Below are 21,403 nucleotides of genomic sequence, written 5' to 3' on the forward strand. Positions count from 1 at the left end.
TGAGGACGTAGGTTCAATTCCCACTGCAGCTCCTTGTGACTCTGGGGAAGTCACTTAACCCTCCATTGCCCCAGGTACAAAATAAGTACCTGAATATATGTAAACTGCTTTGAATGTAGTTGCAAAATACCACAGAAAGGCGGTATATCAAGTCCCATTTCCCTTTCCTTATTGGAGATTCTAGATGGAATGTTGCTACTATTGAGATTCTGTTGCTACTATTTGAGATTCTACATGGAATGTTGCTATTCCACTAGCAACATTCCATGTAGAAGCCTGCCCTTGCAGATCAGCAACGCGGCCGCACAGGCTTCTGTTTCTGTGAGTCTGACGTCCTGCACATACATACAGGACATCAGACTCACAGAAACAGAAGCCTGCGCGGCCGCATTGGTGATCTGCAAGGGCAGGCTTCTACATGGAATGTTGCTAGTGGAGGAGTAGCCTAGTGGTTGATGCAGCAGACTCTGATTCTGGTGAACTGGGTTCAAGTCCCACTGCAGCTCCTTGTGACTCTGGGCAAGTCACTTAACCCTCCATTGCCCCAGGTACAAAATAAGTATCTGAATATATGTAAACCACTTTGAATGTAACTACAGAAAGGTGGACTATCAAAAATCACATCCCCCTTTCACTTTCATTTGCTGCAGAAATCTGTGCATGACTATCCACCTTATAATTGAAAGAGAAAAACGCCTAGATTTCGACCCAAATCGGGAGATAGACGTTTATCTCACAAAAACGAATAAATCGGTATAATGGGAAAACGATTTTGGACGTTTTCAACTGCACTCCATCGCGGAAGCGTACAAAGTTGACGGGGACATGTCGGAGGCGTGGCGAAGGTGGAACTGGGGCGTGGTTATCGGCCGAGGAGAGATGGACGCCTTTCGCCGATAATGGAAAAAAAGTATGCGTTTGTAGCTAGAATTTAGGGCACTTTTCCTGGACCCTGTTTTTTCCACGAATAAGGCCCCAAAAAGTGCCCTAAATGACCAGATTACCCACAGAGGGAATCGGGGATGACCTCCCCTGAGTCCCCCAGTGGTCACTAACCCCCTCCCACCACAAAAAATGATGTTTCACAACTTTTTATTTTCACCCTCAAATGTCATACCCACCTCCCTGGCAGCAGTATGCAGGTCCCTGGAGCAGTTGTTAGGGGGTGCAGTGGACTTCAGGCAGGTGGACCCAGGCCCATCCCCCCCTACCTGTTACAATTGTGCTGCTTAATGCTTAGTCGTCCAACCCCCCCAAACCCACTGTACCCACATGTAGGTGCCCCCCCTTCACCCCTTAGGGCTATAGTAATGGTGTAGACTTGTGGGCAGTGGGTTTTGAGGGGGATTTGGGGGCTCAACACACAAGGGAAGGGTGCTATGCACCTGGGAGCTCTTTTACCTTTTTTTTTTGTTTTTGTAAAAGTGCCCCCTAGGGTGCCCGGTTGGTGTCCTGGCATGTGAGGGGGACCAGTGCACTACAAATCCTGGCCCCTCCCACGAACAAATGCCTTGGATTTATTCGTTTTTGAGCTGGGCGCTTTCATTTTCCATTATCACTGAAAAACAAAAACGCCCAGCTCACAAATTGTCCAATAAAACATGGACGTCTATTTTTTTTCGAAAATACGGTTCGGTTCGCCCCTTCACGGGCCCATTCTCAGAGATAAACGCCCATGGAGATAGACGTTTTCGTTCAATTATGCCCCTCCACGACATTCAGGTGTGGTACTTTTTTGCTGCAAGTGGTATGAGGTGAGATCTTCAGTTCTTGTCCATACGGAAGAAAGCCGAGGCATAGCCAGACCTCAACATTTGGGGGGGGGGGGGTCTGGAGCCCAAAGTGGGGGAGGGGTGGCACAGTTTGGCCCGCCTCCCTGCCTCAACCCCCACCCCCCCACCCCCCCACATACCTTGGCTGGCGGGGGTCCCCAACCCCCACCAGCTGAAGCCTTTCTCCAGCGCTGTTCTCTGCGCATTGCCTGCCCTGCTTCCCCTCATGTCGCGTGCATGCTCGATTTTAGCCAATGTACTTGAATTGTTTGGTATATAACGTTTCTCATTGACGATTCTTCTTTCACAGTTACAAACAACCGCAGTTGTCCAACGACATTTCTGAGCACATTTAACACTCATAAGTTATTGAGGGGGTCCTTTTACAAAGGTGTGTTTGCATTTTTAGCATGAGCTAAATGCTAGAGACGCCCGTAGAAATATATGGGCGTCTATAACTTAGCAACCACAAGAAGAACGGAAGAAACCAAAAGGACCAGACTGAAGACCACAAATAGTAAGAGCACCAATATAGTTTTATTGGGACCCTACATGGTCCGTGTTTCGGCCAAAAAAGGCCTTCCTCGGGGGTCTTCAAATTGACGTATACAGATGTTCCTCCAAAATTACACGGGGTAGAAAGAATAAGCACAAAAACGCTGGTGCTATCTGAAACGGAGCATAGACACTATGAGGCTCATTTTCAAAGCACTTAGCCTCCCAAAGTTCCATAGAAACCTATGGAACTTAGCCTCCCAAAGTGCTTTGAAAATATGCCTCTATGTAATTTTGGAGGAACATCTGTATACGTCAATTTGAAGACCCCTGAGGAAGGCCTTTTTTGGCCGAAACACGGACCGTGTAGGGTCCCAATAAAACTATTTTGGTGCTCTTACTATCTGTGGTCTTCAGTCTGGTCCCTTTGGTTTCTTCCGCTCTTCTTGTGGTTTCTTGTGCGCTTTGCGGGAGATTTGGACCCTCTTTTGGCTGGCGTCTATAACTTAGCGCCTGCTTATTTTTAGTGCACGCTAAAAAACGCTAGCGTGCCTTTGTAAAAGGTTCTCTAAGTGTCATGTTTCTATGGGATTATTCTACAATAAATGTATAGATAACAAAAGATGTTGGAATGCAGAAATGGCTGTTTTAACTATACCCACTTAGCTATGCGGGTACAGAACCAAGTATTAGCTGCTGCACCTTGCATAACTTCTGGCACTGCCATAGACCCAGATATTTAAGGCTCGTTATTCAGGATGTAGCAGTAAGTGGTTTATAAGCCTGTCACATCCGCAGGCGGAAATAACCCCAGATATCCAATGCTAGGGCTCGTCTGGCATTTGGCATTGAATATCCAAGTATCTGTGGTCACCCGGGCAATGGAGGGTTAAGTGACTTGCCCAGAGTCACAAGGAGCAGCAGTGGGACTTGAACCCATATGAAAGTGCTAAACCCCTACGAGAAAAGCTACACTGGCTCCCACTTAAAGAGCGCATCGCATTCAAAATATGTACCCTAGTTCATAAAATCATTCACGGAGAGGCCCCAGCCTACATGTCTGACCTGATAGACTTACCACCCAGGAATGCTAAAAAATCATCCCGCACATTCCTTAATCTTCACTTCCCCAACTGCAAAGGGCTAAAATACAAGATAACGCATGCGTCAACCTTTTCCTATTTGAGTGCACAATTCTGGAACGCGCTGCCGCGCAACCTAAGAACGATCTACGAATTAACCAGCTTCCGCAAACTACTGAAGACCCATCTCTTTAACAAGGCATACCACAAAGGTCAACAAATGTGAACTCCTACACACATATCCAGAATTGTCTTACAATATTTGCTGTCATACTACTATCATGTTTTATCATTATCATGTTACCCAAGATCCTTTTGTAATACTACTTACTACTACTTAACATTTCTAAAGTGCTACTAGGGTTACGCAGCGCTGTACAGTTTAACAAAGAAGGACAGTCCCTGCTCAAAGGAGCTTACAATCTAAAGGACGAAATGTCAAGTTGGGGTAGTCTAGATATCCTGAATGGAGGTATAATGGTTATGTGCCGAAGGCGACATCGAAGAGGTGGGCTTTGAGTAAGGATTTGAAGATGGGCAGGGAGGGGGCCTGGCGTATGGTCTCAGGGAGTTTATTCCAGGCATAGGGTGAGGCGAGGCAGAAAGGGCGGAGCCTGGAGTGGGCGGTGGTGGAGAAGGGTGCTATTCTATGAAACGTTATTCCATTATTATACTTCCTCTGTATACAGCCGTACGCTGAAAGTCAGTATGTTTGAAAATAGAAGTCAGTTTAAATAAAAATGCTACTAACAACAAAGAGCAATGTGGATGCAGGCAGCTCATAGGTTTGTTTGTTTTGAGTGTACAGTGATGACAGCTGCTGGCTTCAACTCCCTCCCTCCCACACACCCCACACCCCCCCCCCCCCCCTACTAATCATGATGTATTTTGCAGGGGTGTTGGTAAATTGTTAACAGGGGGCTCTCACTCACCAGCAAAGTAAAAGAGAATTCAGGAGGGGCCCAAGCCCACATTTTGGGATCCATTTGTTATCCATGGAGAACCGGCTCCCAAAATTCTTAAAAACTTAACAAACGGCTCTCGAGAGCCTGAGAGAGCCTGCTCCAGCACACCACTGATTGTAAGCCACATTGAGCCTGCAAAGAGGTGGGGAAATGTGGGATACAAATGCAATAAATAAATAAATAAACCCAGTTCCCTAGGATCAAAGTCTGCTGCACTAACTACTAGGCTACTGAACACAGAGACAAGTGAAAAAAGAATCCATGAAAAATATCAGTGGCAGACGGATGTAGAGAAGGAAAAGAGGAAAACAAGAGGCAAGAGAAAAAATGGAAAGGCAAACCTGGAAAAGAAAGTGGAAAAGAGACTGGGACTAGCCCAGTTGGAAATAGCCCAGACAACAAAGGTAGAAAAGGAAAATATTAATTTGATACTTTTAAAGGATTGGGATGTGCCTGCTTTGGGAAATGTACATCTTTTTTTATTTTTGTGTTTTGCAGAGTACAGGTTTCTCTTTTACCACTACTGCACCTAAAGTTAGGCGTGGGGGACGTGGAAATGGGAGGGGTCATGGGCAGAACGGGGGTGGGGTGGGTGGGTAGGGGTGATCCTAATAATTATGCGCATTGTTATAGATGACTCATGTTTTTCACTCTATTATTTTTGCAGTCATTGATATATTGACAGTCAGCTTCTCCTGCAGCTGAGGCCCTTGGGGTAGGCGGGGAGCAAAGGTGTCAAAGCCTTTATGAGGAAACTCAGAAACCATCACAGTGAAGTTCCAGGATCTGCAACGGAAAAGTCAGTTGTGCAAAAAAAAAAAAAACCTAGTGCGGTGACACAAGGGCAGAGGATGTTAGCTCCTAACACCACACATCAGCCACTTCTGCACCGAAAGAGACGCAGCTGGACTGCAGCATCTGCTCCGGGGTAAGAGCCCAGCGCTTCTCATATGCTGAGGGCTGCTTCTGAATCTGTGTCTGGCCCCAGCAGGTAGAGGGCGGTGGGGAGAGCCAGGGAAAGAGCAGCCGGACAGAAGGCCACAGCCGCCTGGTATTCAGGGCAGGATTAAGGCACAGCCAGGCAGGTACCCTGGGCCCTCTCTGATGTGCTAATTCTATGTCTTCTAAGGTAGATTTTTGCCCTGTTAGCTGCTGGCAGAATTGGAAGGGGGAGAGGGGAGCCTTCACCACTCTCAGAGGTCTATGTTCCCTAACCCCCCCCCCCCCCCACCCCCTCCATGTGCATTGTCCTAATTTGTAGGAGGAATTGGCTCGCCACCGGTTTGCCCAGTGCTTCACGGTCAGAATCACAGAGGGAGGAGAAGCCTCTGTGGGACCTTTAAAATGTATTTATATTTTGGAGGGGGGACCACTGCAAAGTTAATCCTGCCCTGCTGATATTACTGTTATGTCTTTCTGGGTTTCTGTGGTGGGAAGTCACTGCAAAAGGTTACTCAGACCTACTGCTTTTCTGTTCCTGTGGCAGACTCAGCTTTGAATGCAATTGTTCCCTCACTCTGTATCAAGGGTTAAAAGTGCTGGAAATTGTCAGATGCAAAGTATCCCGAACTCTTGCAGAAGTCAGTTGAGGTTGCTATACACTAATGTTTCCACATTTTGAAAACTATTGTGCAACACGGCAGCCTCTACCAAGCAGGCAATGTGGACCTGGGGAAGGACGAGATACACAGGGTTAAAAGAAAGTCTACAGAGGCACATGAAAAGCCCCATGAGAAGCTGGAAGGGGAAGAGGACAGGCCATGTGTAATGTGTGTTCTGCATAAGGTGGGGCCTGGCTCCAGGTTGATTCACTAACCATAAGGCTCCTGCTGTGTCTAGGAAGGAAAGAGGCTTGTGTGACTACAGGTGTTCAGAAAGGTGCTCTTGCATGTTTAAGACCATCACTAATGTCTCTCATTCCTGTAATGAGCTGATAGCAGAGCCCATGAACTGGTCTGGACCTGAGCATCAGTCCCTGGGGAGTTTTACACACCTGCAGGTCAGGGGCATAGCCAGACCTCGAGGTGGGAGGGGGCCAGAGCCCAGGGTGGGGGGTGCACATTTTGGTCGCCACATGCTCAATTTCACTAAAGGGAGAGTGCCTGGCATGAGGGGAAGAGAGATCAGGGCAGGCAATGCGTCGGCGCCACCGCAGACCAGCGCTGGACAAAGTCTTCAGCTGGCGGGGGCTGGGGACCCCCACCAGCCAACCAGGGGCCCAGAAGAAATCAGGGGGGCCCAGGCCCCCATGGCCCCACCTAGTTACGCCACTGCTGCAGGACCTGAAGACACACTGGTTAGGAAATACTGCTACAAAGGACAGAGTCAGCCTTCTACTAAACATATCCTGTTAGATACAAAATGGAGAACATGCCTTAAACTGCATGTATCCCATGTCTAATTGTATACATGTCTAATGCCTGCATGAGCCTTTGCAAATTTGCTTTTCAGCTGTCTGTGCTGTCTTTGTGCTTTACGTGTACTGGTGTTATGCCTGCTTGGGGTTCTTATGAAGATCTGCTGTTCAGCTGTCTGTGCTGTATTCATGCTTTACCTGTACTGGCATGATGGTTTCTTGGGGCTCTTCCACTTTTCAGCTGTCTGTGCTACTTTTAAAAAGAACAGGAGGAAATATTTTTTCACTCGGTTAATAGTTAAGCTCTGGAACTCATTGCCAGAGGATGTAGTATCAGCAGTTAGTGTATCTGGGTTTAAAAAAGGTTTGGACAGGTTCCTGGAGGAAAAGTCCGTAGTCTGCTATAAGCCACTGCATGTCCCTGGGCTGGGATCAGTAGCATGAATCTTGCTACTATTTGGGATTCTGTCAGGAACTTGTGACCTGAATCGTCCGCAGTTGGAAGCAGGATACTGGGCTGGATGGACCATTGGTCTGACCCAGTATGACTATTCTTATGTTTTTATGTTTGTTTGTTTTTATGTTTGTTTGTTTGTTTGTATGTATGTATGTATGTATGTATAACCTTGTTATACTCTTATGAAAATCCGCTCTTCAGCTATCTGTGCTGTATTCCTATTTTGTTGGTATCAGTGTGATGTCTGCTTGAGACTCTGATGATAATCAGTAGGCGGTACCCCTCCCCCGATTAATTTTGATTCATAATAGTAGAAGTTGCTATGTTTGAGGTGCTTTCCAAATCACTAAATATAAACAGCTTCTCAGGAAGGAATTAATACTCATAACACTGATTCTGTGTACTTGAACTATTGACTGAATAATCTGTAGAACAAGTTTCCTGCCCTGTCAGAGGGACACTAAAATACTGGACTGGAACAGGAATGGATCTAATGGAGACTAAGACCCTGAGAGACACTGAACTGAACCCCCCAATGTGTGTGAAACTGGTCTTAGGATTCCAGAATCTTGCTATTCTTTGGGGTTCTACATGGAATGTTATAGCGGTCCAACTGATTATAAGTACATAAGTAATGCCACACTGGGAAAAGACCAAGGGTCCATTGAGCCCAGCATCCTGTCCACGACAGCGGCCAATCCAGGCCAAGGGCACCTGGCAAGCTTCCCAAACGTACAAACATTCTATATATCTTATTCCCGGAATTGTGGATTTTTCCTAAGTCCATTTAGTAGCGGTTTATGGACTTGTCCTTTAGGAAACCGTCTAACCCCCTTTTAAACTCTGCCAAGCTAACCGCCTTCACCACGTTCTCTGGCAATGAATTCCAGCGTTTAATTATGCGTTGGGTGAAGAAAACATTTCTCAGATTTGTTTTAAATTTACTACACTGTAGTTTCATCGCAAGCCCCCTAGTCATAGTATTTTGGAAAGCGTGAAGAAACGCTTCACATCCACCTGTTCCACTCCACTCATTATTTTATATACCTCTATCATGTCTCCCCTCAGCCGTCTCTTCTCCAAGATGAAAAGCCCTAGCCTCCTTAGTCTTTCTTCATAGGGAAGTCGTCCCATCCCCGCTATCATTTTAGTCGCCCTTCGCTGCACCTTTTCCAATTTCATTATATCTTTCTTGAGATGCGGCAACCAGAATTGAACACAATACTCAAGGTGCGGTCGCACCATGGAGCGATATAATGGCATTATAACATCCTCACACCTGTTTTCCATATCTTTCCTAATAATACCCAACATTCTATTTGCTTTCCGAGCTGCAGCAGCACACTGAGCAGAAGGTTTCAGTGTGTTATCGATGACGACACCCAGATCCCTTTCTTGGTCTGTAACTCCTAACGTGGAACCTTGCGTGACGTAGCTATAATTCGGGTTCTTTTTTCCCACATGCATCACCTTGCACTTGCTCACATTAAACGTCATCTGCCATTTAGCCGCCCAGTCTCCCAGTCTCGTAAGGTCCTTCTGTAATTTTTCACAATCCTGTCGCGAGTTAACGACTTTGAATAACTTTGTGTCATCAGCAAATGTAATTACCTCACTAGTTACTCCCATCTCTAAATCATTTATAAATATATTAAAAAGCAGCGGTCCTTTCACAGACCCCTGAGGAAACCCCACTAATTACCCTTCTCCATTGTGAATACTGCCCATTTAACCCCTTGTTTCCTATCCTTCAACCAGTTTTTAATCCACAATAGGACTTTTCCTCCTATCCCATGACCCTCCAATTTCCTCTGTAGCCTTTCATGAGGGACCTTGTCAAACGCCTTTTGAAAATCCAGATTCTTTTACTACTTTCTTGCTACGCCGTTAACGGTAATATGTAAGCCACATTGAGCATGCAAGAAGGTGGGAAAATGTGGGATACAAATGCAACAAATAAATAAATAAATGTTGCCAAGATTTGGGTTTCTGTCAGGTACTTGTGACCTGGCTTGGTCACTGTTTGGAAAACAGGATATTGGGCTAGATGGACCACTGGTCTGACCTGGTATGGCTACTCTTATGTACTACTACTACTACTACTATTTAGCATTTCTATAGCGCTACAAGGCATACGCAGCGCTGCACAAACATAGAAGAAAGACAGTCCCTGCTCAAAGAGCTATGTAATAAAAGTGAGCCAAGTATAGGACAATCAAGCCATTGTGACATCACTGATGAGGTTGGCTCTTATTGGTGGCCTGAGGCATTATGACATCACAATATCACCTCTGATTACAAGAGACTACTACTACTACTATTTAGCATTTCTATAGCAATACAAGGCATACGCAGCGCTGCACAAACATAGAAGAAAGACAGTCCCTGCTCAAAGAGCTATGTAATAAAAGTGAGCCAAGTATAGGACAATCAAGCCATTGTGACATCACTGATGAGGTTGGCTCTTATTGGTGGACTGAGGCATTATGACATCACAATATTAGCTCTGGTTACAAGAGACTACTACTATTACTATTTATCACTTCTATAGCGCTACAAGGCATACGCAGCGCTGCACAAACATAGAAGAAAGACAGTCCCTGCTCAAAGAGCTATGTAATAAAAGCCAAGTATAGGACAATCAAGCCATTGTGACATCACTGATGAGGTTGGCTCTTATTGGTGGCCTGAGGCATTATGACATCACAATATCACCTCTGATTACAAGAGACTACTACTACTACTATTTAGCATTTCTATAGCAATACAAGGCATACGCAGCGCTGCACAAACATAGAAGAAAGACAGTCCCTGCTCAAAGAGCTATGTAATAAAAGTGAGCCAAGTATAGGACAATCAAGCCATTGTGACATCACTGATGAGGTTGGCTCTTATTGGTGGACTGAGGCATTATGACATCACAATATTAGCTCTGGTTACAAGAGACTACTACTATTACTATTTATCACTTCTATAGCGCCACAAGGCATACGCAGCGCTGCACAAACATAGAAGAAAGACAGTCCCTGCTCAAAGAGCTTACAATCTAATAGACAAAAAATAAAGTAAGCAAATCAAATCAATTAATGTGAACGGGAAGGAAGAGAGGATAGGTGGAGGCAAGTGGTTATAAGTGGTTACGAGTCAAAAGCAATGTCAAAGAGGTGGGCTTTCAGTCTAGATTTAAAGGTGGCCAAGGATGGGGCAAGACGTAGGGGCTCAGGAAGTTTATTCCAGGCGTAGGGTGCAGCGAGACAGAAGGCGCGAAGTCTGGAGTTGGCAGTAGTGGAGAAGGGAACAGATAAGAAGGATTTATCAATGGAGCGGAGCGCACGGGAAGGGGTGTAGGGAAGGACGAGTGTGGAGAGATACTGGGGAGCAGCAGAGTGAGTACATTTATAGGTTAGTAGAAGAAGTTTGAACAGGATGCGAAAACGGATAGGGAGCCAGTGAAGCGACTTGGGGAGAGGGGTAGTATGAGTAAAGCGACCCTGGCGGAAGATGAGATGTGCATTATATCGATCCGCTTTGCAACTTCTCCCAAAAGGAACACCATTATAACTATTGTTTTGAAGGGTAGAGAATTTTACCAGTTCAGCTTATTGTATTTATCTCCAAATTTATGGACTCCTGATGCAGACAGTAGTGTCAAAACACGGGCAGTGTCCGGTCCTTATGTACTCGATCTGAGAATAATGCCCATAAAGGACGCCTACGTGGTTCAGGTTCCCTTGCCTACATTTGCCTGGTCATCCCCACTGTTTTAGATCTGTCTTCTCAACTTGTGGGGTTCTGAGTCTTCTCTGTTCTACGTGGACTTCCCTGATGATCAGCTTGCTGCATTCAGGGCTGCCATTAGAGAGCTGCCAACAGGGTCATTGATCTGGGCCCACAAGTCTGCCTGAAGCTGAAGGAGATGCAACCTCCCAAATTTGTGCCCTAGGCCTCAGCTGCATTAAGCACCAGCTGGTCCTCCATACTCTTGTACCCAGGAGTGAAAAAATATCTTGTAAACTTATTCTCTAGCCAAAAATGTCTTTTTTTTTTTTGGGGGGGGGGGGGGGGGGTTCTCATTTTGAACAAGGTGTGAATGAGGATTGCCAACTGGCTCCAAATTTGCCAGAGTTGATTTGGTCCTGGGTTTACCCCAGTGCATGCAGGGATTTGTAGTCTGGTTTTTCTAGGGGACTGCAATCGAGGAATCAGAAGCACAAGTCCCCCGCATACAATGGAGTAGTAAACCCAGGACTGGATTAGAGCTGTTGTGTGAACTGGAGCCAGCTGGCAACTTTAGATCATCTGGTCATTATTTACCCCTTTAGCACAAAGTAAGGAAAGCGCTTTGAAAAAGAGAGTATGACAAACGTTGTGAAGTGGAAGGAAGGAATGTGCAGCTCTTGAGGTTTTTAAAAGTTTTAGCAGTTTGAGTTGAAAGAGGTAGTAGGCGCAGATAAGCGTTACGCCAACAGTTCGATTTCACAGGCTTGGCCTGCAGTTTCACTTCCTCTGGGTTTCAGGCTAATTTTGAAATCACTTTTTCCACTAGTGTTTGAAGCGTATTTGGAATTAAAACTGTCAGCAAGCAACCCTCGACAGCAACAGTCCAGAACTCCCAGTGAAAGAGGTACGGCAAGCTCCACAGCAGCAGAGCAGGTTATTCCGCACAGAGCCGTAGCACTAGTGATCCCTGTTCACATAACCCCTTCCTCTCGAAGCCCAAAAGAATCTGACATGGCCAGGGTCCGTGGATATTTTTTATTTATTTGTAACATTTGTATCCCACATTTTCCCAACAATTTGCAGGCTCAATGTGGCTTACATTTGCCGTAATGGCGGTTGCCATTTCCGGGGTAACAGAATTACAAATGGTAATGTGATAAGTTGCATACATACATGGTAACATACATGTAACATAACATACATGAACAGATCATGGTATAGATATATATCATGTGCATATATATGTTAAGGAAGAATAAATTATGGTAATACATGAACGTTCCTGAGTATGAAATTGGGTTGTATCATTCTTTAGGTCATCGACTATGAAGAGACCATATTCGACATAGAGACTGAAGTGGTTATGCTTATTCATTAATGGTAAGGAGGTTGATCAGATATCAGATGCCCTAGCTGAACGTTCTATTTTGTGAGCCCTTCAATTCAATTCCTCCTCACCCGAGACTTTAATAATTAAACTGAACAATTATGATCAGCCCAACAAACCCCTCACCCCTTCAATGCATATTTGCACATTCCCTCTTAAATCTTGAACTATGTTTCATATGTACTGCTTCTGGAGCTAATGGATGTTGATACTAAGCTTCTCGGGTTGGGGCGAGGACTGTTTGTTGTAATTATAAGTTCTAAGTGTAATATTTATGCTTTGTTTTTATGTATTTACTTTGGGGCTGATATTCAGACCGTGGGAGGCAGCTGGGTCTGTCTCCCACGGTCGGCGCTGAGCCTGAATATTCATTGCCAGGCTGTTTCCAGTGACCGGCATTGAATATCCAGGTGGTATTTTTGGCCGGTTTGAACTTAACCGGCCAAGTTGATATTCAGAGGAGGCTGATAAAGTAGAAACTGGCCAAAGATAGGCAATGAGGCTTCCAAAAATATTAGGACCAGGGGGCATGCAATGAAGCTACAAAGTAGTAAACTTAAAGGAATCACAGAAAATATTTCTTCACTCAACGTGTAATTAAACTATGGAATTCGTTGCCAGAGAATGTGGTAAAAGCAGTTAGCTTAGCAGTGATTAAAAAAGATTTGGATAGTTTCCTAAAAAAAGAAGTCCGTAAGCCATTATTAAAATGGGGAAAATCCATTGCTTATTTCTAGGTTAAGCAGCATAAAATGTATTGTACTGTTTTGGGATCTTGCCAGGTACTTGTGACCTGGATTGGCCACTGTTGGAAACAGAATACTGAGCTTGATGGACCTTCAGTCTGTCCCAGTATGGCAACATTTATGTTCTTATGCTATTTTGGTGGCCTAATTTGGTGGCCAGAACTGGGCACTATCCGGATAAGACGATCAGAACTGGACACTATCAGGATAGTGGCCAGTGCTAAATATCCGGATATGGTGGTCAAAACTGGGCACTATCCGATTAGATGGTCAGAACTGGACACTATCCGGATAGTGGTTCGTGCTAAATATCCAGAGAAGGTAGTCAGAACAAGACATTCTCCGAATAAGGTGGTTAGAACCAGGCACTATCCTGATACTGGTAATATTTTAGTCTGCTATCCGGATAACTTGAGAGAGAGAGAAGGCTGCCTCAGCTATTCGGCTAAGTTATCCGGATGGCACCTTGACTATTTCAACTATCTGAATAAGTTCCAGGATCACCCTGGCTCCACCCCAGGCACTATCCACGTAGTGCAGAGGTGCTTTTTAAGGCTATTCAGAATTCCTATCTGGATAGTGGCTCTGAATATCCCAGTCATTATCCTGATGTGCTTTTGAATATCGATCCCTTAGCATGCAAGCCCTACCCTCCTGGAAAAAAAAAATCATTGAAAATGATAGCTGCTAAGGGATGATCTTGGACCTATACAATTTCCTTTTAAGGTCATTCGTCTCTGTTAATTATTTTTACCATTTCAAAACTACTTCTCCCTCGTCCATTGCCGATAACCATTTTTCTCTCTCTTGGTACATTGGTCATAGGGTAAACCGCACCATACCTGATTAAGAACATGTTGCTAAGAGATACTGAGTGATGAAAGACAGATAAGTAACTGGCTCTTTCCTTCTGTTTTCAAAGTGCTGAGCTCCATGTTAAAGGAGAGCAATGGAAGGGCAGAAAGCCTCAGTGAAAAGCAGAAAGCTTGGTTCCAGCAGGAAGTTACGGAAGCAGCCAAGAGATCCCGAGGAAGCCGAGCCACAGAGAGGAGAGGAAGAAGACTCAGTGCCTTCTGATATGACAGCAAAGCTACAGGAGTTCTTTCAAGAGTGTGATGGGGATAAGAAAGGGTTCATCACGCGCAGGGACATGCAGGTAAATCAGAAAGCGTGAAAGGTAGGCAGGAAACCACTTGTACAGCCATCGTGTCACAAGGCTCAGCTTGCATTACTACTAATGCCAGTGACGTAGCCAGTGGCGTAGGAAGGGGGGGCGGTGGGGCGGTTCGCTGGTTCCCTCCTCTTTTCTGCCCCGGAACAGGAAGTAACCTGTTCCGGGGCAGAGAAAGCAGGGAAGCAGCAGAGTCAACGCAGCTCCCGCTACAAGGTAGGCTTCATTTCGGGGGGAGGGTGTGTTTTCAGAGGGGGGGCGCCGTGCGCTCCGAAGGGGGGGCGCCGTGCCTACACCCGGGGGGAGGGTGCTCAGCGGCGACCCGCCCCGGGTGTCAGGCACCCGCGCTACGGCACTGGGCGTAGCCAAGGGTGGGCTTGGGTGGGCCCAGGCCCACCCACTTTGAGCTCAGGCCCACCAGTAGCAGCACATCTATGATGTGGCCGGCAGAGATTCCCAAGCTGAAAACTCCCAACAACTGTCCCTCCTGCATACCTTGTAAATAGCAGATCTTCGCCTGCAGGAAGCAGCGACTGATACATATTGCTCAAAGCGGCCCCAAAGCCTTCCCCTCTGACGTATTCCCGCCTTTGCAGAAACAATAGGCTGTATCAGTGGGACTGCCGGTGAAAATCTGCTATATAAACGGTGTGCAGGAGAGGAGGGATATTTGAGAGACCATATGGCATGCAGGCGAGAGAAGGAGAGACCAAATCACCTGTGAGATGGGGTGGGGTTCTTCTGCCCACCCATCTTGGGCCCAGGCCCATCCAAAATTGGGTGTCTGGCTACGCCCCTGACTAATGCTACATATTATTTTCTAAAGTGCTACTTGATCTGTGCAGGGCTGGACAGATATACATCAGAGGTAGTCCCTGCACTGGAGAGCTTACACAAGACACTTAGGGCCCCTTTTACTAAGCCACGTAGGCGCCTACGCACGCTCAACGTTCGCCAAAATGGACTTACCGCCCGACTACCGCGGTAATTCCATTTTTGGTGCACGTCCGATACGCGTGTCTGAAAAATATTTTTTTATTTTCTGGCGCATTTAGCGTCTGATGCGTGTAGGTCATTACCGCCCAAATTCTTTACCACTACATCTATGGCTGGCGGTAAGGTCTGAGACCCAAAATGGACGCGTGGCAATTTTGATTTTGCCGCACGTCCATTTTCGGGGGGGGGGGAAAGAAAGAGGCCTTTTTTATAGGTGCGCTGAAAAATGATTCTGCGCCCGCCCAAAACCCGCGCCTACACTACCGCAGGCCAGTTTTCAGCGTGCCTTTGTAAAAGGACCCCTTAATTTCTATCACTATGCAGATTTTATTCCACTGCTCAAAGGGAAAGAAAAGGTTTGGATTCTCTCAGAAAACTGCCCAAAAACTCATTACCCACAGAGATTTGTATCTGCCTCTTCTGCGGGTCAAAATAAAGTGCTTAGTTTTGAAAATGCAAAACTACATTTTGATACCTCCTCTGGCCTAATCCCACCCTGATAATGCCACCATTGTATGTGGGTGAAATAGCCCACATACTTATGTCACCTACCGGGCACACAGTATTCAGAAACTCCTTTTACAGGTAAACAGTCCTGTAAAAAAAACAAAACAGTGAACAACTTTTGAAAATTCCCCTTTATTTTTTAAACAATTATGAGCAATGACTTTTTAAAACATTTGTTCGCACTGGGAACGTCACTTAAAAACAAATAAAATAACCATAACGTACTGACATCCTTGGTCTATATTTGGGGAGGGGGTCCTGCAGAGGCCAGCGGCACTAAGTTAACAAAACCTTACCGCGTTTGCACTTCTGTCCCTAGAAAGTGACGGGGAACTTTCCCTGCTCTTCCGAAGAATTGGAACTGCTTTTTGATGGGCTCGATACAGACCGGAAAGGCTACATCACCACCGAGGAACTTACAGCAGGAATAAGTATGTACCATAGATTTGGTGGTGGTGGTGGGGGGGTTAATTCATAAATAGAAGGGTGGAGGGAACTAGATGCTGCTTGCTCAGGCACTTATATACTTGTTGGTGGAACGCCTCCGTTGCTATTCCTTCTACGTGGTATTTCTGCCCAGGAATTAAATAAGAATGTGTCCACTATAAAAATTAATGTGCAAGAACCAAGTAGGTGGGGAGTATGGTTTTATTTCTAACAGCCTGAGGTAGTTACACAGAGGGGCCATGACTGTGTATCTAATTGATGATGGTGATGTTGACAATAATAGTGTAGATGAATTGTAAAGTCAGTGCCAGCAACGAGAATGAAATGATGGTGGTGATGATAATGGCAATCATGCTGGGACTATGGTGGTGTGATGACGATAGTGATGGGACTATAGTGATGTTATGGTGTGGTGATGATGGAGGAGGGATTATGGTGATGTGGAGGAGGGATTATGGTGATGTGATGATGATAGTGATGGGACTATAGTGATGTTATGGTGTGATGGTGATGTGAGGACGATGGCTATTGGACTATGGTGGTGTGGTGAAGATGGATGGATTATGGTGATGTGATGATGATAGTGATGGGACTATAGTGATGTTATGGTGTGATGGTGATGTGAGGACGATGGCTATTGGACTATGGTGGTGTGGTGAAGATGGATGGATTATGGTGATGTGATGATGATAGTGATGGGACTATAGTGATGTTATGGTGTGGTGATGATGGAGGAGGGATTATGGTGATGTGGAGGAGGGATTATGGTGATGTGATGATGATAGTGATGGGACTATAGTGATGTTATGGTGTGATGGTGATGTGAGGACGATGGCTATTGGACTATGGTGGTGTGGTGAAGATGGATGGATTATGGTGATGTGATGATGATAGTGATGGGACTATAGTGATGTTATGGTGTGATGGTGATGTGAGGACGATGGCTATTGGACTATGGTGGTGTGGTGAAGATGGATGGATTATGGTGATGTGATGATGATAGTGATGGGACTATAGTGATGTTATGGTGTGATGGTGATGTGAAGACGATGGCTATTGGACTGTGGTGGTGTGGTAATGATGGAGGAGGGATTATGGTGATGTGATGATGATAGTTATGAGTCTATAGTGATGTGCTGGGACAATAGTGATAAAGTCCTTTTGATCTCCTGGTTTTAGGAACCTTTGTTGAATCCCAAAATGTCATAAAAGAACAAAGGAGAAAAAGGCCATCCTCAAAGAGAATATCTGTGGCTCCCAACTTGCCATCCCTACATGAAGCAGACAGTGAAGAACGACAGTACTTCCTCTCCTTTATGGAACAACTGGGAGCCAACAACATCTTTGAAGAGTATGGACTAAGTCAATCACTGCTTCCTTTACAAATCTTCTACAGGGAATTAGAGTCCACGTTTGACTTCTCAGACTCATCTTCTGGAAGTAGCCCTTAATTTTCCTAGGACTGTAGTGAAAGATCTGGCATAAGAAGACCTCACAACCACTTCCCATAAGTACTAAGTTTGATACAGCAAATGGGGGGGGGGGGGGGGGGGGGGAGGTCTTGTACTGGTAGGAAGAGTATGTGATGGATTGGTTCAGAAGCACATTAATTATCCAACTTTTGCATTGGGGCTAATAATCCTTAATGTGATAAACTCTGGAGACAGAAATACAGAAAATATATTTGCCAGATAGGGCTGCCACATGACCAGCTCAGCCCTCACAGGATGATCCAGTTTTGTTTTTTCCCCCCATTGCATCCACTGATTTTGCCTTGTAAATGAGGTAGGGCAAAACCAGAACTGGTTCAGAGGAGGTGAGACAAAAAAGACATGATACAAACATTCAAATACTAGAAGGTATTAATAATATACAAACAGCAAACTGGTTTCAAGGGAAAGACAATTCTAGAACAAGGGATCATCATTTGAGGCTTCTCAGGGGGTGGAGGAAGGAGGGGGAGGGGGTGGTGGAAGTGTGAACCACCCTCCTGGGGTGGGTGGGGGTGACTAAAATAGTAGTTTAAGAGAGTGCGGGATAAGCACAGAGTAGCCTTCATTGCTAAAAGTGGAGAAAGCAGAAGGCACAACCTGGCATCCTACTGACCTAGTGATATGTGTTTAAGTGTTGGTAGCACCGTGCTAGGCTGAGTGCTGGAGTTGCCAGAATGGACGGCAATGCGGATAATAGTAATTGATAAAAGTCCTTGTAGAAACATAGGAATCTATGTGGCAGGTTTGTCCGATAGGCTGCAATGGTAGAATCAACTAGCAGCTAGGTCCATCAGGCTGCACCATTGACCTAAATAAGGAGAAATCTTACAGGTGGCCATACTAGCAGCTGGGAGGTGTCCTTAGCAGTGCAGACAAAATAATTGGGCAGACTGGATGGCAGATCTTTCTCTGCTCTCATTCACTCATTTTACTACGTACTGTAGTCCTACCTTTTGTAGAGAATTTGGGCAAAATCCATGCAGGACTGAACCAACCCATGAGAATTGGCCTAGTCATGTGGTAACTCCATTGCCAGCACCAGGAATCATAAACTTTCTAAAGTATGTTCTGATTGAACAAGTCTCTCCATTCTTGTATCCTTTTCACGTGGATCTCTCATCCAAGAGCTGAGTTTCCTGGGCATCTATCACACAGCCTCACCCTCTCAAATCCTAATTGTGATGGCATCCTGACTCCCAGTGGTCCTCATGTGTTCCCATCCCCATGGTTCTTTCAAGTTTCTGGCAGTTTCAGCCCTAACACCTGGGCTTCCAGAACTGTCCTGGGAATCTCACAGCCCCTCAGGTTTTCAGGATATACACGATGAATGTGTTTCCACTGTGTATGCAAATTTATCTCATACATATTCATTGAGGAAATCTGACTGGCGGTGGGTTTCTTAGGGCAGGTTTGAGAAACCTTGGTCTATGGTCTCAGCAGACAGGAATTGATAAAACGATAACACAGGAAGCTCAGGAGAACCACAAAAAGGAGCATAACAAACTCACCCCTGATCTCTCTGCTGCAAAATTCATTGGGTCACGGTCACAAATTAGATTTTACAAACTGTTGTTGGACTCTTTGCCTAGAGTCTTGAGTCAGGTGGCTAGAGAGGAGCTGTGGGCTAGCGAAATGTTTTGGGAAAGTCCTGAGATGTTTGGTTTCTATTCTCTCCTTGACTGTCTCTTCTCACTGTCCTTTTCTCTCAGTAAGGGCTGGATTTACTAAAGCATGATGCTACCATGCATAGGACCAGCTCTGAGTGCAGTGGCTGCTGAGCACCCCAATATCTAGCAAGTTCCTTCATTGTGTCCAGGGAGGGGTCATTTGTATTGTGTTTGGCACCCCCAATCACCTATGCTATGTTATTAGTAAACAAGGCTTAATTTGTAGATAAAAAGGAAGTGGAATTCTGGGGCCAGGGGCAGGAGCAAGAGAAGAAGAAGGGTTGGACTGAGTGATTGTTCTGTGCTCTGGTCCAGGTTCACCCCCTCTTCTGCTCTTCCCTGAAGGATGCCTGGAAGGGAGGAGCTGGATTATAACCAAGGAGGTTTACTTACTTGACAGAAGTCGTGTCACATGACAAGGCTGAAGCCGTAGCCACCATCTTTGTACACTCAAACCAAAGCAAACTATTGGTCCACGCCAAGCCACACTTATTTCTATTAAGCGTTTGCTATTGTTTTGAGTGCCTCAATATGGCAGCAAGCTCCGCCTACTGCTTCAGGACAGATGAGAGACCAAACACGCTCCCGTCCTCTCCTGGCAATTAAATCTCCTTGATTATAAGACCCCTGCAGTTCTGGGACTGCTTTCCAGGCTCTTCCTTCCCCCAGAAAAGAAGCTCTGTTTGTAATCAGTAGGACCTGTGGTAAATGCCACACCTTAATGTGTATCAGTGTGTGGTAATGTGGTGGCTCCTTTTAATAAATCTAGCTTTAAAAGAGTCATTTTCCAATATGCAGCCCTTGTACTTACAAGCTACTCTGGTGGTTTTAACACATGTACTGCAAGGACGTTTTTAAAGAGAAACTCCTCATGCTGTTTCTCTGTGAAAAGTAGACCATGCAAAAGATGCTAAGTAAAAGTGACCACATGTATTTCACCTCCTTTTTATGTGGGTGGTAAAGCGAGAGCAAAGTAGTACACAGACAGCCCAAAATCACCTGTGTTCATGCTAACTTAGTCTTCTGACCTAATACCGCCTACAGGCAGGACCGCTGAGAGACAGAGCAGAGCCTGGGGCAGGGCCACCGCAGCTGCCCCCCACTGAGACTGCGGCCACCGCCGTCGACCCCCCCCCCAAACTCGGACTGCCACCGCCCCTGACCCCTACTTTCCTGCATCTGCTCCTCCCTCGGTCTGTCACACTCCTGCTTCTGTGTCCCGGGACCGGGTTATCGCATTAACCCAATCGCAGAAGAGAGACAAACCCCTGCACCGGGCCCCCCTTGGAGGCCAGGCCTGGGGAATTTTGCTCCCCCTCTCAGCGGCTAGAATGATGTCTGCAGTGGTGGCCAGGTTTACTTTAGAAAGGAGGGGAGCCAGAAAATGTTCATGTTATATCTGTCTTTTTTTTTTTGTTTGTTTCACTCTCTCCCAAATTCTGTAAATGGTGACCATAACTAGGTGCACAATTATAGAATAGGACCAGTTACACATGTAACATCATGAACTAATTGGCACTAAGTACTAATAATTGGCATTAACAAGCACTAATTAGTGGTAATTTGCAGTTGCCGTGTAACAGACGTATGCCGTATTCTATAAACCGCGTGCCTAACGTCTCCCATGTACAAATGCAAAGGGGGAGTTAACATGGGAGAGGTGTGGACATGTCGGGACGTGCCAACTATTTTTGGCACACAGTTTATGGAATACTTGCATTTATGTGCCCAACTGTCACATTTCGGTGCCACCATGGCGTGTGTGGCCACACCTAAAGTTTAGTGAGTAACTGCAGACTTACACGGTACTCTATAACAGATTTGAAGCCCAGTGTTTGGTGACCTATATAGAGTTTATCTCTATATGCACATACAGCTGGATTCTACAAATGGCACTCAAAAATGGACGCCAGAAAAAATCAGCTGCTAAGCGTGATTCCATTAACATAGTAACATAGTAAGTGACGGCAGATAAAGACCTGAATGGTCCATCTAGTTTGCCCAGACACAAAAGAGAGGGTAAAACAGCATACAAAATAATACAGAAACAAAAAAGCAACACTGGGCCTTCAGGATTGAGATGATCAAAGTCTCTTGTTTATGAATTGATGGATAGACCCAACACGGGCTGTGTTTCGGCGC

At 45.6% G+C, this 21,403-nt stretch overlaps 1 protein-coding gene across 3 annotated transcripts in view; it reads left to right on the top strand.

Moving 5' to 3' along the window:
* Positions 1-5,065: 5,065 nt before the first annotated feature.
* The window catches only part of RAB44 (RAB44, member RAS oncogene family), a 55,982-nt gene continuing 39,644 nt past the window's right edge, over positions 5,066-21,403 (top strand). The window contains exons 1-5 of one of the 3 annotated variants that reach the window (XM_030221635.1): positions 5,066-5,242; positions 11,674-11,751; positions 13,903-14,136; positions 15,974-16,085; positions 17,281-17,452. In XM_030221635.1, the coding sequence (XP_030077495.1) occupies positions 13,930-14,136; positions 15,974-16,085; positions 17,281-17,452 (491 nt within the window). In that variant the 5' untranslated portion in view covers positions 5,066-5,242; positions 11,674-11,751; positions 13,903-13,929. Of the gene's footprint in view, positions 5,243-11,673; positions 11,752-12,196; positions 12,228-13,902; positions 14,137-15,973; positions 16,086-17,280; positions 17,453-21,403 lie in introns of those variants that run through there. The other 2 variants (XM_030221634.1, XM_030221636.1) reach the window with 2 other exon arrangements.

Source organism: Microcaecilia unicolor, chromosome 12 (assembly GCF_901765095.1).
Source record: "Microcaecilia unicolor chromosome 12, aMicUni1.1, whole genome shotgun sequence".
Lineage (NCBI taxonomy): Eukaryota > Metazoa > Chordata > Amphibia > Gymnophiona > Siphonopidae > Microcaecilia > Microcaecilia unicolor.